General features: G+C 50.2%; 1 protein-coding gene across 2 annotated transcripts in view; it reads left to right on the top strand.

The window, feature by feature from the left end:
- The first annotated feature begins 1,204 nt into the window (after positions 1-1,204).
- Positions 1,205-13,333, top strand: part of LOC119337170 — a 65,997-nt gene continuing 53,868 nt past the window's right edge. Inside the window, exons 1-5 of one of the 2 annotated variants that reach the window (XM_037609292.1) lie at positions 1,205-1,314; positions 2,764-2,779; positions 2,845-2,940; positions 13,047-13,087; positions 13,182-13,245. In XM_037609292.1, the coding sequence (XP_037465189.1) occupies positions 2,867-2,940; positions 13,047-13,087; positions 13,182-13,245 (179 nt within the window). In that variant the 5' untranslated portion in view covers positions 1,205-1,314; positions 2,764-2,779; positions 2,845-2,866. Of the gene's footprint in view, positions 1,315-2,763; positions 2,941-13,046; positions 13,088-13,181; positions 13,246-13,333 lie in introns of both variants that reach the window. The other variant, XR_005163055.1, reaches the window with a different exon arrangement.

Raw genomic sequence — 13,333 nt, 5'->3', positions numbered from 1 at the left:
TTGGCGGGCGTCCACAATCGGATGCGCATGTCCGTTTTTCTGCATCAAGCAAACGAAATCCGCAACGTCCGTTGGGTGCACAAGTTGCCCTTAGACGACCCAAACGAATGTACGCTTTGTCCGCTTTTTATCCGTTTGGGTAGGGCTAATAGACACCCATGTCTTCTTTCGCGTTTGGGGCGACACTTGCGTCCCACGCTGACCCAACCAATTTTTAAGTCCACGCAAAAAATAAATAATGATAATATTTTGAAAATAAAAACATTAATTAAACATAAATGCCAGCTACAATGGCCAGCGAGAGTCCACGAGTCCACATTGCATTAATTAAACCTGAAAATGAGGAGTCGCCCCGCACCTCCTTCGCGTGCGCCCGTGCCAATCGCAACACCGCCAACATTGGGATCCTATCTGGATCCAAATGCCAGTCATGTGGCAGGGTCACATCGGGTACGGGAGGGGGGTGCGGTTCTCCCAGTGCCACCTCGCCTGATGCACTGGACCGTTATTCGCCGCCTCGCCTGGCGGGCAGACGCTGGCAGAGGCGAGGGGAGCGCGAGCGTGCGCGAAGAGCCGGCGGGGGGGCCTTGCCCTTGTTCTTGCCGGCGAAGAAGCCCATGGTGGCGCGCGCTAGGCTAGGGTTGTCGCCGGCGGGGGAGCAACAAGGTGCTAGATGGGGATGGGGGGCTGAAAGAGGATGAGGTCAGCCCCTTACATGTTCGGATTAAAAAAACGCATGTTGTCGTTGACGCGTGGGCTCACGGTCTGTGGTCGTAATTAATATAGGCGTGAGGTAGTTAACCGGTGGTCATGTGGGTACACGATGGACACCGAGCATGTGACGCGTCCGCTTCAACGCATTTCAGGCTGAAAATGGATCGATGCGGACGCGTTATGAAAATTAGTCGACGCGATGGGGCAGCATTTTTGTCGACGGCAAACTAAACGGACGTGGGCGAACAAAATATGTCGCCGCGTTGGAGTTGCTTGGCCGGGGCGTTCGAGGATAGTGTTTGAGTTTGACCCGGCGCTTCACGTCTACGGACGGACGTAGCTGGAAGGAAAGTTCACGCGGACAGCTCCCTAGAAAAAGTCACTCGGACAGCAGCGCACTGCTAGGGCATCCCATCGAGGGTACTTCGGTCATTGGGAAAGCAAATAGTAAAGAATAAATAAAGCAGAGCAATTGACGGGACTCTGCTCTGTTCCACGCCGCATCCCATCTCTCTGTTTCTGTTCCCCGACCTGCTCCAGTTCCTCTGTGCATGGCGACGTCCATAGAGCCCCTCGGATATGCTGCCGCGGCTTCCTCTGGTGAGTCCTCTCATCAATCAATCGATCTGCGACCTCTATCGATTAATTGCTTATTAGTCTGTCCTCGATCCTTTGGAAGGAGCATCTATCTGCTCATTAGATTGTTGCTTGGAGTTGGAGATCTTCTGAAAACTTTGTAGGGGGGAGGCAGAACTCTCTCATGTGTTTTTAATTGGGCTCGGATGTTTAATAGGGTTCGGATCTGAATGGAAAATCCGCCGTGGTACTTGGCTTCTGTCCGCAGATGTCCATGGAGCCGAGGCCAGACCTTTTTTTCCCATCGGACGGGAAGATCTATCTCGTCTCTCTTTTCTGGAGCTGCCGGCAGTCTTCCTGTTAACAGCACGGGTGCACAGGTAGATAGATCTGGTGCGCAGGCTGCTGCCGTCATCGTTTGGCGCACGGATGGGACAGCGGTCGCCAGAGGAAACTCGTGACCTCTCATCAGCCTCCTGGACAAGATCCAGAGCGCTTCTCCCGATGCTATTTCGACTAGTCATTCGAAATTTAACCAAGTTTAGTTATCTCAGTTTTTTCATTCCTTCCCCGAGCCAATAAAGTATGAACAATGTTAAAAAAAAATACACGCTTAGACAAGATTTAGGCAAAACTTTTACGGTTTTACCGGGTACGTCTTATACTTGCGCGTATACCTTTTTTTTAAAAAAAGGGACCTGTTCATTTTTCTCTGACTTTTTGAACAGTATGCAAATGGACTTCGCACTGCAATACTTTATCCTATGTTAGGGCATCTCCAACCCGCAAATTTTCTCCCGCATGTGCATGTGTCCGTACAAAGGATCAGACCGCGGACACGGATGCGAAGGCCGCCAGCCAACGTTGCCGCCTCCAGCCAAACTAACTAGACAAAATTCGATCACGGTCGAATTTCATATAAACATGACGGATTTCATTACATTTATATTAATTAAACGGTGTTGGTCCAGCTCTGGAGGTATAATTAACACCTAATCTAAATGGTCGTCAGCGACCTTCCCCGTGTCCGGCCATGAGCCCTGAGAACTGAAGATTTGCCTTCTCCGGTTTTGTAGAGGGCTCCAGGGAGCCTGGTGTTTCCAAAGATCAGAAAATGCCATTTGTAATTTTCAGAAGAAAAAATGCTTTTTAATGGATACATAAGGGTGTTCTTCACATGTCTGTAAATTTTTATTAAATAATACAAGTTGATTGGTAGCCTGCGCCAAAAAGACAAAATCCTGGCCAAAAACAAAAATAGAAAAGCCCATTTGTATACATGTATTTACCTTTTTTGTGTACATGAAACTTCATATGTATGAACTACACATGTTTATGTATAAGCACACTTTTTCCAGGTTTTGTGTGTGAAGTGGAAATACTCTCTCCGTTCACAAATCTAAGACATTTTAGATATTTCAGACAAGAATGATACCACTAATATTTCTGACATTTTGAGTCATTCGTGTGCAGGTTACTCAATAGCACGGTTCAAGATGAAGCGCTACTCTCGACATTCATGACTTCCAAATCGGCTGTTGGTTGTGCACGGCCGAGTTTTTGAAACTTCCAAAGGATGGAACTCTCATTAATTGGCTACAATTATAATCACCAATTGGCAAGGAGCTCCGACGCTGACACTGTGCTCACGTAAGTGACGCTTACCCTCTCTTTCTAGTGGACAGGGACATAGGAGTGTGTAACAACACGTATACCCAAAAGAAGTGTTGCTGGTATGGCCGGTAAAATAGTTCAGTATAAGACTAGGGTAGTAACATAGAGTAGTAACATGCACGTGTTACTACTCTATGTTACTACCTCTATAGTGGGAAGTAACATATATGTGATAACATGCAACACTTCATTTATTAGGCTATAGACTCATCCTGCCTTGATATGTGTGATGTTACTCATGCTACTAGTAACTAGCTATGTTACCACATGCCTCTCTTTCTTCATTTATTATTTGTCACATCATCTATTTTATCTAGATATGTGTGATGTTACTATCTATGTTACTCCCACTGTGGATAGTCTAAGCGGTGGCTGTTCAGAGGTGGATTTGGTGCACTTATCTATGCAAATAAAGATAGGAAAACCAGAAGTGTTCTACAAAAATAAGTGAATTGGAGGAAACTATCAATTAATTTATGAATTTTCCTAGAAACAACTCAAGTTGTTTTTTCAGTTCTTCATTTTCTAGAATATTGATGACTAGTTTTATGTACCCTTATGAGCTCTTTTACGGTACCCTTAGATCAACACGGACCGTCTATTTTCTTTAATCTAACGGCTGTTGCTTACTGGTACTCCAGCGCCAGTGTTAGGGAGTACTAGTACCAAGTGTAAAGAGTACCTCCAGTTCAAGGGTAAAATCGTAACAGCAAATGCGTGAAAGAAACATAACAAAAGATGACAATTATCTCAAAAAGATCTGATTTCTTTTAGGAATAACAGATTCATTTTGTTGCGAATAAGGAATAAAAGATTTGATTGGATATTGTTTCTACGTGCTCGACCGACTGCTCGTATGGATTCAATTCACAAGAACTACATGCATCTGCCGGCGCTGTGTTTTTATTTCCAAGTTCTTCGTCTTCATTAACTCTCAAGTATCTGCACCGAATTTTGGTTCAAATTAAGGACCAATCTCAATGATTGAAGATATGAATGCATGGAAAAAGGGGTCGAGGCGGATGATGAGATATCTAATACACAAGATCCACGCTAAAAAGCTGGAATTGCCTGATATATCAGCAATGCTACGAGCGATGTGGAGAAACCAGCGGCGGTGTGGCGGCCGAGCATCAGGAAGGTAGTTAGCCCTGCGGAGAGGGTGATTGGTGCGCTGGAGGGGGCAGACTAGAACAACATTTGAGACAGATATGGGGAAGACCGATCCACGGTGTTCGAAGGGGAGAGTCGCGTGATTGCAACGACGGCGGCGTTAATAGATCAGATCGAAGGAATTTTATCCTCAACGAAATAGATTGGAAGATTTAATAATTAGAATTTTTTTCTGAAAAATCTTATGGCAATACAAAAGGTCCATAATACCCCTTAGAATCGATGGTTGGATTTAATTGGTACTCCCTGTTCTATTTTGGAGTACCAGGGTACTGTAAAAGAGCTCACCCTTATTTATTTTGGTTGTTAGTTGAGGGACAAAAAATAAACTTCCATATTCTTAATACAGTTTGTTTTAATGTCATACAATTAATATGTCCTGAATATTTCTAAGAGCCTCTTGAAATGCACGATTTGAATCAAATGACACGATGTGTCCTACACGAGGCTCATGTGTTAGATTAGTTGCATTATAGGAATTACATAAGAAGTTTGGTAGGTATTATGTGTCACACAATAGTTGCTAAAAAAACCATGAAAAAAATGCAACCAAGGGTCTTACTATATTTTTTATGAAATATAGGTGTATATGAAATAAATACTAAAATATTAGTGGCCTCCATTTAAACTACTGACAAAACCTACTAGCTTGCCACGTGCAAAGTTCCCATCGGTCCTGCACCTAGCAACACGCGGTGGCTAAATGCCACGAAAGCACCGGTGACCTCATTAGAAAGATTATACATTTGTGTGTTGGAAGATAGCTACAACGAATTATAGCACAATTGGTACATACTTCCACGTTCCAAAAATAAAAGGCGTATGTGTTTTGTTTTACAGTTTCTAGAAAGAAATATCAACATGTACATAATAAGGGGTATTAAAGTTCGATGGACGCGGACATTTTTCATGGCACCTTACGGATAGCCAGTTTTTTCTTCGAGGTTCTTTGCTCCCGCATTAAAGCTGTTGCCTTTGTTAGACTTCGCATTGTAGTTTTATTGTGGAATTCATACCATATTGATATACGACTTGTATGACACCATTATATATATATATATATATATAGAGAGAGAGAGGGGTAAAATGTTGGGGGCACCTAGCTGGTTTTATATGTGATAGGCCACCCATAGAGGGTTGAGCCAATTCCCCCAAAATCTACGTTTTACATGGTATCGAGTCTAACCTAGGTCCTCTACTCCACCCGCCGCCGCCGCACCACCAAAACCCTAAACCCTAGCGCTGCTGCCTCCGGCGCCATGACCGCTTCCGCTTCGGGTGCCGCCAGCTCCGGGTCAATCCCCGCGTCGCTTGCCGCCCTCCTCAACCTCCCACCTCGCCCCTGGCTTCGTCGGTGCCTCAGTTCTTCGGCACCACCACCGTCGGCTCCATATTTTCAGCGTCGATCCCGCCGTCATCACCCGCGACGGCCTCAGCACCAGTCGCACCGCCACCGTCCGCGATGGCCCCCTCTGGATCCTCCTTGACACTTGCCGTCATCCCGGTGACCTCGGGGGAGGCGCTTACTGCACTACCCTCGGTCGTGATCCCGATCGTTCCCGTGCCGCCACACGCGGCATCGGTCGCGGCTGTGGTTCCTGTCGCGGCTCCGCCGACCGCCGCCCCTGTTGCTGGCGTCATCACGCCCGCCGGGCCGTTCCACTTCGACAACTTGATCACCATCAGACTCACGCCGGACAACTACCTGTTCTGGCGCGCCAAGGTCCTACCGCTGCTCCGCAGCCTGTCTCCTAGGGTTTGTGGACGGTTTGCTACCGTGTCCTCCGCGGGTCATCCCTACCGTACATGGCCCGACCATTAACCTGGAACACCGTATGTGGGTGCAGCAGGACCAGGCGATCCTCTCTGCCATCCAGGGCTCCCTCGGCGACGGGGTCGCAGGTCTCTGTCTCTTCGTCGCCACCTCCATGGACGCTTGGACGACCCTGGAGCACACCTTTGCACATGTCTCTACCTCCCGCTCGATGGCCCTTCGCAGCGAGCTCGCCGACATTAAGAAGTTGGACTCCTCCGCCATGACCTACTTCAACAAGATGAAGGTGCTGGCGGACACACTCACCTCTATCGGTCGGCCGCTCAGCGACAAGGAGTTTGTTGGCTTTGTTATCAAAGGCCTCGACGCCGACTATGACAATCTCGCTGAGGCTGTTCACAACGCCAAGCCAGCGATGCCCCCGCACGAGCTCTACTCACGACTTCTCTTCACCGAGCAGCGCGTTGAGGCTCGTCGCTCCTCTGCCACCATCACATCACAGCCGGCGGCCTTCTGGGCTTCTCGCGGCCAGCGTCCCCCTGCCCCGTCATTTGGCAAGCCCGCCCCGCTCCCTGCATCGACCTTGGGTGGGGGCCCTAACACTCGTGTGGTATGCCAGCTATGTGGTCGTGAACGCCATGTCGCCTCCAAGTGTCACCGCCGCTTTCAGAGGAGCTTCCTTGGCATCAGCAACGACGGCAAGGGCAATGAGCGCCAATTTGCGATGGCAGACTTTGGTCCCCCCATTGCCGCCCCGGCTGCCCACATTGCCGCCAAGGGAAAGGACCCGCACGTCGACCAGGGGTACACGCCGTCCTATCCCGTTGATCCAGCCTGGTATGTGGACACCGGCGCCATAGATCACATGACGAACAAGCTCAACAAACTCTCCACCTACCAGCCCTACTACGGGCACAATCAGGTTCACACCGCCAATGGTGTAGGTATGCCCATCTCTCACATTGGCCAATCATCTTTTTTAACTAGTCATCCCTCTAGGCAGCTCCATCTTCGTAATATTTTGCGGGTTCCCTCGGTGACTCGTAATCTTTTATCTGTCCCTAAGCTTACCCTTGATAATCATGTCCTATGTGAATTTCACCATTTTAATCTTTTTGTTAAGGACCGAGCAACCCAGGACGTTCTGCTTAGTGGCCGCTTGAGCCAAGGCTTGTACCGTTTAGAGGATCCATCCACCCCGTGCGTCTTCAGCGGTGTTTGTGTGTCACCTTCCCAGTGGCACTCTCGCTTTGGTCATCCCGCCACACCCATCGTTCGCCACATACTCTACCGCCATGAGCTGCCATTAGAGTTCTGCAATAAAGAGATGTCCGTGTGTGATGCCTGTCAACAAGGCAAAAGTCATCAGCTACCTTTTGTTTCATCTACTAGAGAAGTAAAGAGTCCTCTTGAAATTGTGTTTTCTGATGTGTGGGGTCCAGCACAAACATCTGTTAGTGGTCACAACTACTATGTCAGTTTTGTTGATGCCTATAGTCGTTTCACATGGCTTTATCTTCTTAAGCGCAAATATGATTTGTTTGATAAATTCATTCAGTTTCAATTGCATGTTGAACGTCTAAGCATATAATTATCCATGTTTAGTCAGATTGGGGGGGGGGGGGCGAATATCGCAACCTCAACACTTTCTTTAATAAGCTTGGATCTCCCATCGTTTGTCATGCCCACATACACATCAGCAGAATGGCGCTGTTGAGCGCAAACATCGCCATATAGTTGAAACTGGCCTCACACTTCTTGCTCATGCTTCTGTACCTTTTCGCTTTTGGAGTGATGCTTTTGCCACCGCGTGTTTTCTCATTAACAGAGTACCTAGCGTGTTCTTAATATGAAAACTCCTATTGAGCTTCTCTTGGATGAAACTCCCGACTACACCTTTTTCAAGGTATTCGGGTGTGCTTGCTGGCCTCATCTTCGTCCTTATAATGATCGCAAACTTGACTTCCGCTCCAAAAAGTGTGTGTTCTTGGGGTATAGTTCTCTCCATAAAGGCTACAAGTGTCTCCATGTCCCAACTAATCGAGTCTACATATCTCGGGATGTTATTTTCGATGAGAATGTCTTCCCTTTATCTGCCATGCCTCAGTCATCCACCACAGCACCATCTATGCATTCATCTCCTCTTATGCCTGGCCAATTTGAAGATGTTGCATATTCGCCTGTGTTGTTACCTAATCATGATGCAGGAACTGGACGTGGAGCTTGCCTGGAACATTTCCCTGACGGACCTACTACGCCGCCCATGGCGCACGTTGATTGGCGGGTGCATGTGCATGCACCGCCTCCCGCCCTCGACCCCGCCTGGGGAGCCCCGTCTACCACTGGGTCGGAGCCTGCGTCGGCTACTATGGCTGGGTCGGAGCCCGTGACGGAGCGGCCTACATTGCCACTTCCTCGCCTGGCCTCCCCTCCATCATCACCCCCGCCATTTGCGCGGGTGTCGCTGCCGCCCACTTCGCCTGGGCATGCAGTGACTCACACGCCGCCTGGGCCCATGTCGCCCAGTTCGCCGTCTCCCGACCCGCTGTCACCTGGTCCCTCTTCGCCGGAGTTCGCTGGACCGGCCTCGCCTGCTCCAGACGCCTCGCCTGTTCCGGACGCCCCGCCTGCTTCGGTGGTTGTTGCTCCGCGGCGTCCACACACACGCAGTCACAACGGCATTGTTCGTCCCAAGGAGCGCACAATGGCATGGTCACATACCTTGCTGCTTGTCTGGCTCATGTTGTGGATGATCCAACCGCCGAACAACGCAATTATCAAGCCGCTATGAGTATCCCACACTGGAGGGCTGCTATGGAACAAGAATATCATGCTCTTATGCAGAATAATACCTGGACACTTGTTCCACCTCCGTCTCATGTCAACGTCATCGATTCGAAGTGGGTTTTCAAGGTGAAGAAACATGCAGATGGTTCCATTGAGAGCTACAAAGCGCGTCTTGTGGCTAAGGGTTTTAAACAGCATCAGGGACTGGACTATGAGGATACATTCAGCCCCGTTGTCAAGCCTACCACTATTCGACTTCTTCTGTCTCTGGCAGTTTCTTGTGGATGGTCTCTCCGCCAGCTTGACATGCAGAACGCTTTTCTACATGGACTGCTTAAAGAGGAGGTTTACATGAGGCAGCCACCTGGATTTGTTGATCACACTCAGCCTTATCACCTCTGTCATCTGACGAAGGCTCTCTATGGACTGAAACAGGCGCCTCGTGCCTGGCATGCTCGCCTGGCTTCAGCTTTACGCACTCATGGGTTCATTCCTTCGACGGCTGATACTTCATTGTTCTTGTTTCAGTGACCGAGTGTGACCATGTACCTCCTTGTGTATGTGTATGATATTGTCCACGTTAGCTCCTCTCCGACGACTGCTGATGCTCTTGTGACTGCGCTTGGTCGTGATTTTGCAGTTAAAGATTTGGGACAGCTTCATTTCTTCCTGGGTATTGAAGTCGCTCATCAGTCTCGTGGCAGTTTGGCTCTCACCCAGAAGAAGTACTATCTTGATCTTCTGCGTCGTCCTGGTATGCTCAAGTGCAAGACATCGCCTACACCCATGTCCTCCATTGACAAACTTTCAGCTGCTGATGGTACTCTTCTATCTCCTGAGGATGCTACCGAGTACAGGAGTATTGTTGGTGGCCTGCGGTATCTGACGATCACACGTCCTGATCTCTCCTTTGCGGTTAACAGGGTGTGCCAGTATCTTCATGCACCTACTAACGTGCACTGGTCTGCTGTGAAGTGCATATTGCGCTATGTGCGTCTCACTGCCTCCTTTGGTCTTTATCTGCGCCCTAGTTCCTCTGGAGTTCTTTCTGCATCCTCAGATGCTGATTGGGCTGGGTGTTCTCATATGACAAGCGATCTACGGGGGACATGAAGTGTTCTTGGGGCCTAATTTGATCGTCTGGAGTGCACGCAAGCAAGCCATTGTTTCCCGCAGCAGCACAGAGGTTGAGTACAAGTCAGTTGCCAATGCGACTGCTGAATTTATATGGATTAAGTCCCTACTTTGTGAGCTAGGAGTTGCTCAGCCACATCCATCGGTCCTTTGGTGTTATAACATCGGTGCTACGTTTCTATCATCAAAGCCGGTGTTCCATGCACGGACTAAACACATTGAGATTGACTATCATTTTGTGAGGGAACGTGTCGCACATAAGCTACTACAAGTCAGGTTTATCTCTTCAAAAGTTTAACTTGCAGACATCTTCACCAAGCCTCTACCTTCTCCCATGTTTGAGGTCTGTAGGCGCAATCTCAACCTCCTATATGTTTTAGGAGTGAGTTGAGATTGAGGGAGGGTGTTAGACTTCGTATTGTAGCCTTATTGTGTAATCCATACCATATTGGTATAGGACTTGTATGACACCATTATATATATGTATGTATGTATGTATGTATGTATGTATGTATATGTATATATATACCCCATGGAGGGTTGAGCCAGTTCTCCCAAAACCTACGTTCCTTCTGACATTGAGGTCACATATTCGAGTCCTGGAAACAACCTCTTACAGAAATATAGAGAAAGACTATGTACTATAGATTCAAAGTGGTTGGACCCTGCGCAAGTGGGAGCTACGTGCACCGGGCTGTCATTTTCTTGTTTTCTTTGCTCCTGCGTTGCAAAGAACTTAAACTTCTATGTGCTACAGTACATCAAAGAGCCACATGTCAAACATTCTACCTTGTTTGATCTAATCTCTTGTATAGTCATATAATCATTTAGGGCAACTCTAACCGATCCCCTACATCTGCCACGCGTGTCCGTGATGATGGTGACCATGCCGGAAACGTCGCACAACTCCATGAGCACGAACGCCGTTGCTGCATTCACCAGCTGGTACAATGCATTGCAACGCACATCAAAACAATCAATCGCTCTCACCCAGCTCTAAACCGTCCATGGTGAACGAGGAAGAAAAAGAGGGGACGCGCTTGCCTGCCCTTGAACAACCATGGCGGACCATGAAGACGGCAACTGTGCGGCGGGTGCTGGTGGTTGGCGTCGGGCTGTAGGTGTTCCAACAGTTCGTGGGTATCAACATCGTGATGTGCTACAACCCGAGCATCGTGCAGCTCGCCGGGTTCGCCTCAACCCAAATGGCACTCGCGCTCTCGCTGGTCACCTTCGGCCTCAACGCACTCGACTCCATCGTTAGCATCTACTTCATTGACCGCATCGGTCGGAGGAAGCTGCTGGTGATCAGCCTCGTTGGTGTCATCGTGTCGCTTGCCATGCTATCCGCGGTGTTCCACGAGACCACCTCACACTCACCCACCGTCGGCAGCGTCGAGACCAGCCACTTCAATGGCTCGCTCACATGCCTAGACTACCGGACGAGTTGCTCCGGCTGGGACTACACCCGGTGCCTAAAGGCCAGCTCGACGGAGTGCGGATTCCGCGTGTCCGGCGCAGGCAGCAAGCTGGCGTGTGCCTGTTGTTGAACGCGGCGGTGCAGTCACTAGCGAGGTCGGTGGTCGCCTCCATCGACAATGGAGCTTCACGGGAGTTGCCGGCCAGCCATAAGGAGGCCTTTGCGTGAAGAAAATTTATCCTTGGCCGCCTCCAGACGGAGTATATTTTGTGATTTGATAGACACCAAAGGATAAATTATCTTCCTCTATTCGGTTTAGGGGATCGGCTAGGTGCAACACAGAGGAGTAAAACCAAAGTTACCCTCACTTGTAGCCGAACAGGGGATTGGTTAGAGTTGCCCTTAGGGCATCTTCAATTCCGACCACATGCTGTGCCATCCAACGCGGTACTGAATCGGTCTATAGGGCGGTCCGGACGCACTTTCTCCCTCAAAATGGGAGACAAATGTGAGGGGCTTTGCGGGCGTCCGGACAGCACCCACGCCCGCTTCTGACTACCCTGGCCCACCCCAAACCATCGTCCCTCGCCCGTGCGCGTAACCGCCCGGCGCTAGCTGCCCGCATTCATGCCGCCATAGAGCGTCTGCTTCACATTGAAGCCGGCTCAGAGCGGAAGCGACCACTACCTCCACCATTCAAGCGGCGCGCCGGCCGAGGGCACCCCCTGCTACACACCCAGATGGACATGCCTCCTCGCCGTATTCAAACGTCTCCATTAAACATGTGCGTGTGCCGAGGAAGCTACTCCGGCCACACATCCGTTCATGAGCGGGTCGACATTAACCACATCAACGGGCAAGCTCCTCCCGTCAGTCGGCTATATAAAGGAGGCAAGACGCCGGGCAAGAAACACTCCCATCTCCCCTTTCACTATTTTCTCCACCCTTTCGATTGCATCCGACGAGCGGGAAGAGCAATTCTCCGGCATAAAAGACGGCTGTGTGGCCCGCCGGATACAAAGCCAGGCAATTCGCTGCTCCACCTTCCTCGCCTAGCTCGACGGAGGAAGCTGCCGCTCCAAGCCAGCTCACGAAGGAGTGGCGAGTTGCTTCAGGAAGGCACGCGGTTTAGCAACTCGCCGCTCCAAGCCGGTTCGCGGAGGAGTGGCGAGTTGCTTCAAGTAGGCACGCGGGGGGAACACGGCGGAATGGCATCGTGGCTGCCACGGAGGAGGCCAGACGCCATGCCATCTGCCGTCAACGTTGTCGAAACCGTGCCTGATCGATGGAGAAAGACGCAGAGATTGACGAGTCGGCGGCTAGCGCGTCCGTGCTCGTCGCCGCCATCATCGAGGAGGAGTAGAACTGGTTCAGTGCAGACCATTGTCGACCCTCGCCTCGGCTTCACGGAAGCGGAGTAGGCACCCTCTTTGCCACTCCGATGAGCGGTGCAACCGGACATATGGAAGATATGAGGGAAGAATATACCTCCGGGGCTACCGGTAGTCCGATGACGCGGGCTGCCGCACATGGGGAAGACAAATGGGTCTGCCGCGGCTGACCATAGACTAGTGTAGTGTATCCGTGTCATGGGAGTGAAGCTCCACGCGACCGTACGTGCAGGCCATTCTTTTGTACGAAATATGCGGACAGACGCGGAAGGAAATTTGCGGGCCGCAGTTGAAGATGCCCTTGGTGGTCTGTATAGCCCTTAATTTCTTCAGAGTTACGCCGGGTCTCGATATACCAATAAGAATAAGTTCTGATCCTCTTCTTTTCATCGTCACGATTCAGATCTCCGTCTTCCCTGTTTGCGAACACGCGGAAGCCTGCAGGTACTCTCCTTTCGGCCGTTCTTCCTCGCTTGGTTTCTCTCACTCACGCTGACTCACCGGTCACCGCCGGGACACTCCCTTTCTCCTGAAGCAGAACCAGGAGCTCCGACCGAGGCACCGCCACCAACACCATCAGCCGCCCCCTCTCCCCGCTTAAGGTACGTTCCCCTCCGATCCCACCTCCCATCCAGCGCGCAGCCCGGGTTCCCCATGAGCGCCGTCACTAGCTCCCCCCGCTGCTTCCCT

The sequence above is a fragment of the Triticum dicoccoides genome, chromosome 7B (assembly GCF_002162155.2).
Source record: "Triticum dicoccoides isolate Atlit2015 ecotype Zavitan chromosome 7B, WEW_v2.0, whole genome shotgun sequence".
Classification (NCBI taxonomy): Eukaryota; Viridiplantae; Streptophyta; class Magnoliopsida; order Poales; family Poaceae; genus Triticum; species Triticum dicoccoides.
Note: the sequence above shows the minus strand (reverse complement) of the source record. Positions and strands in the feature narration are given on the sequence as shown.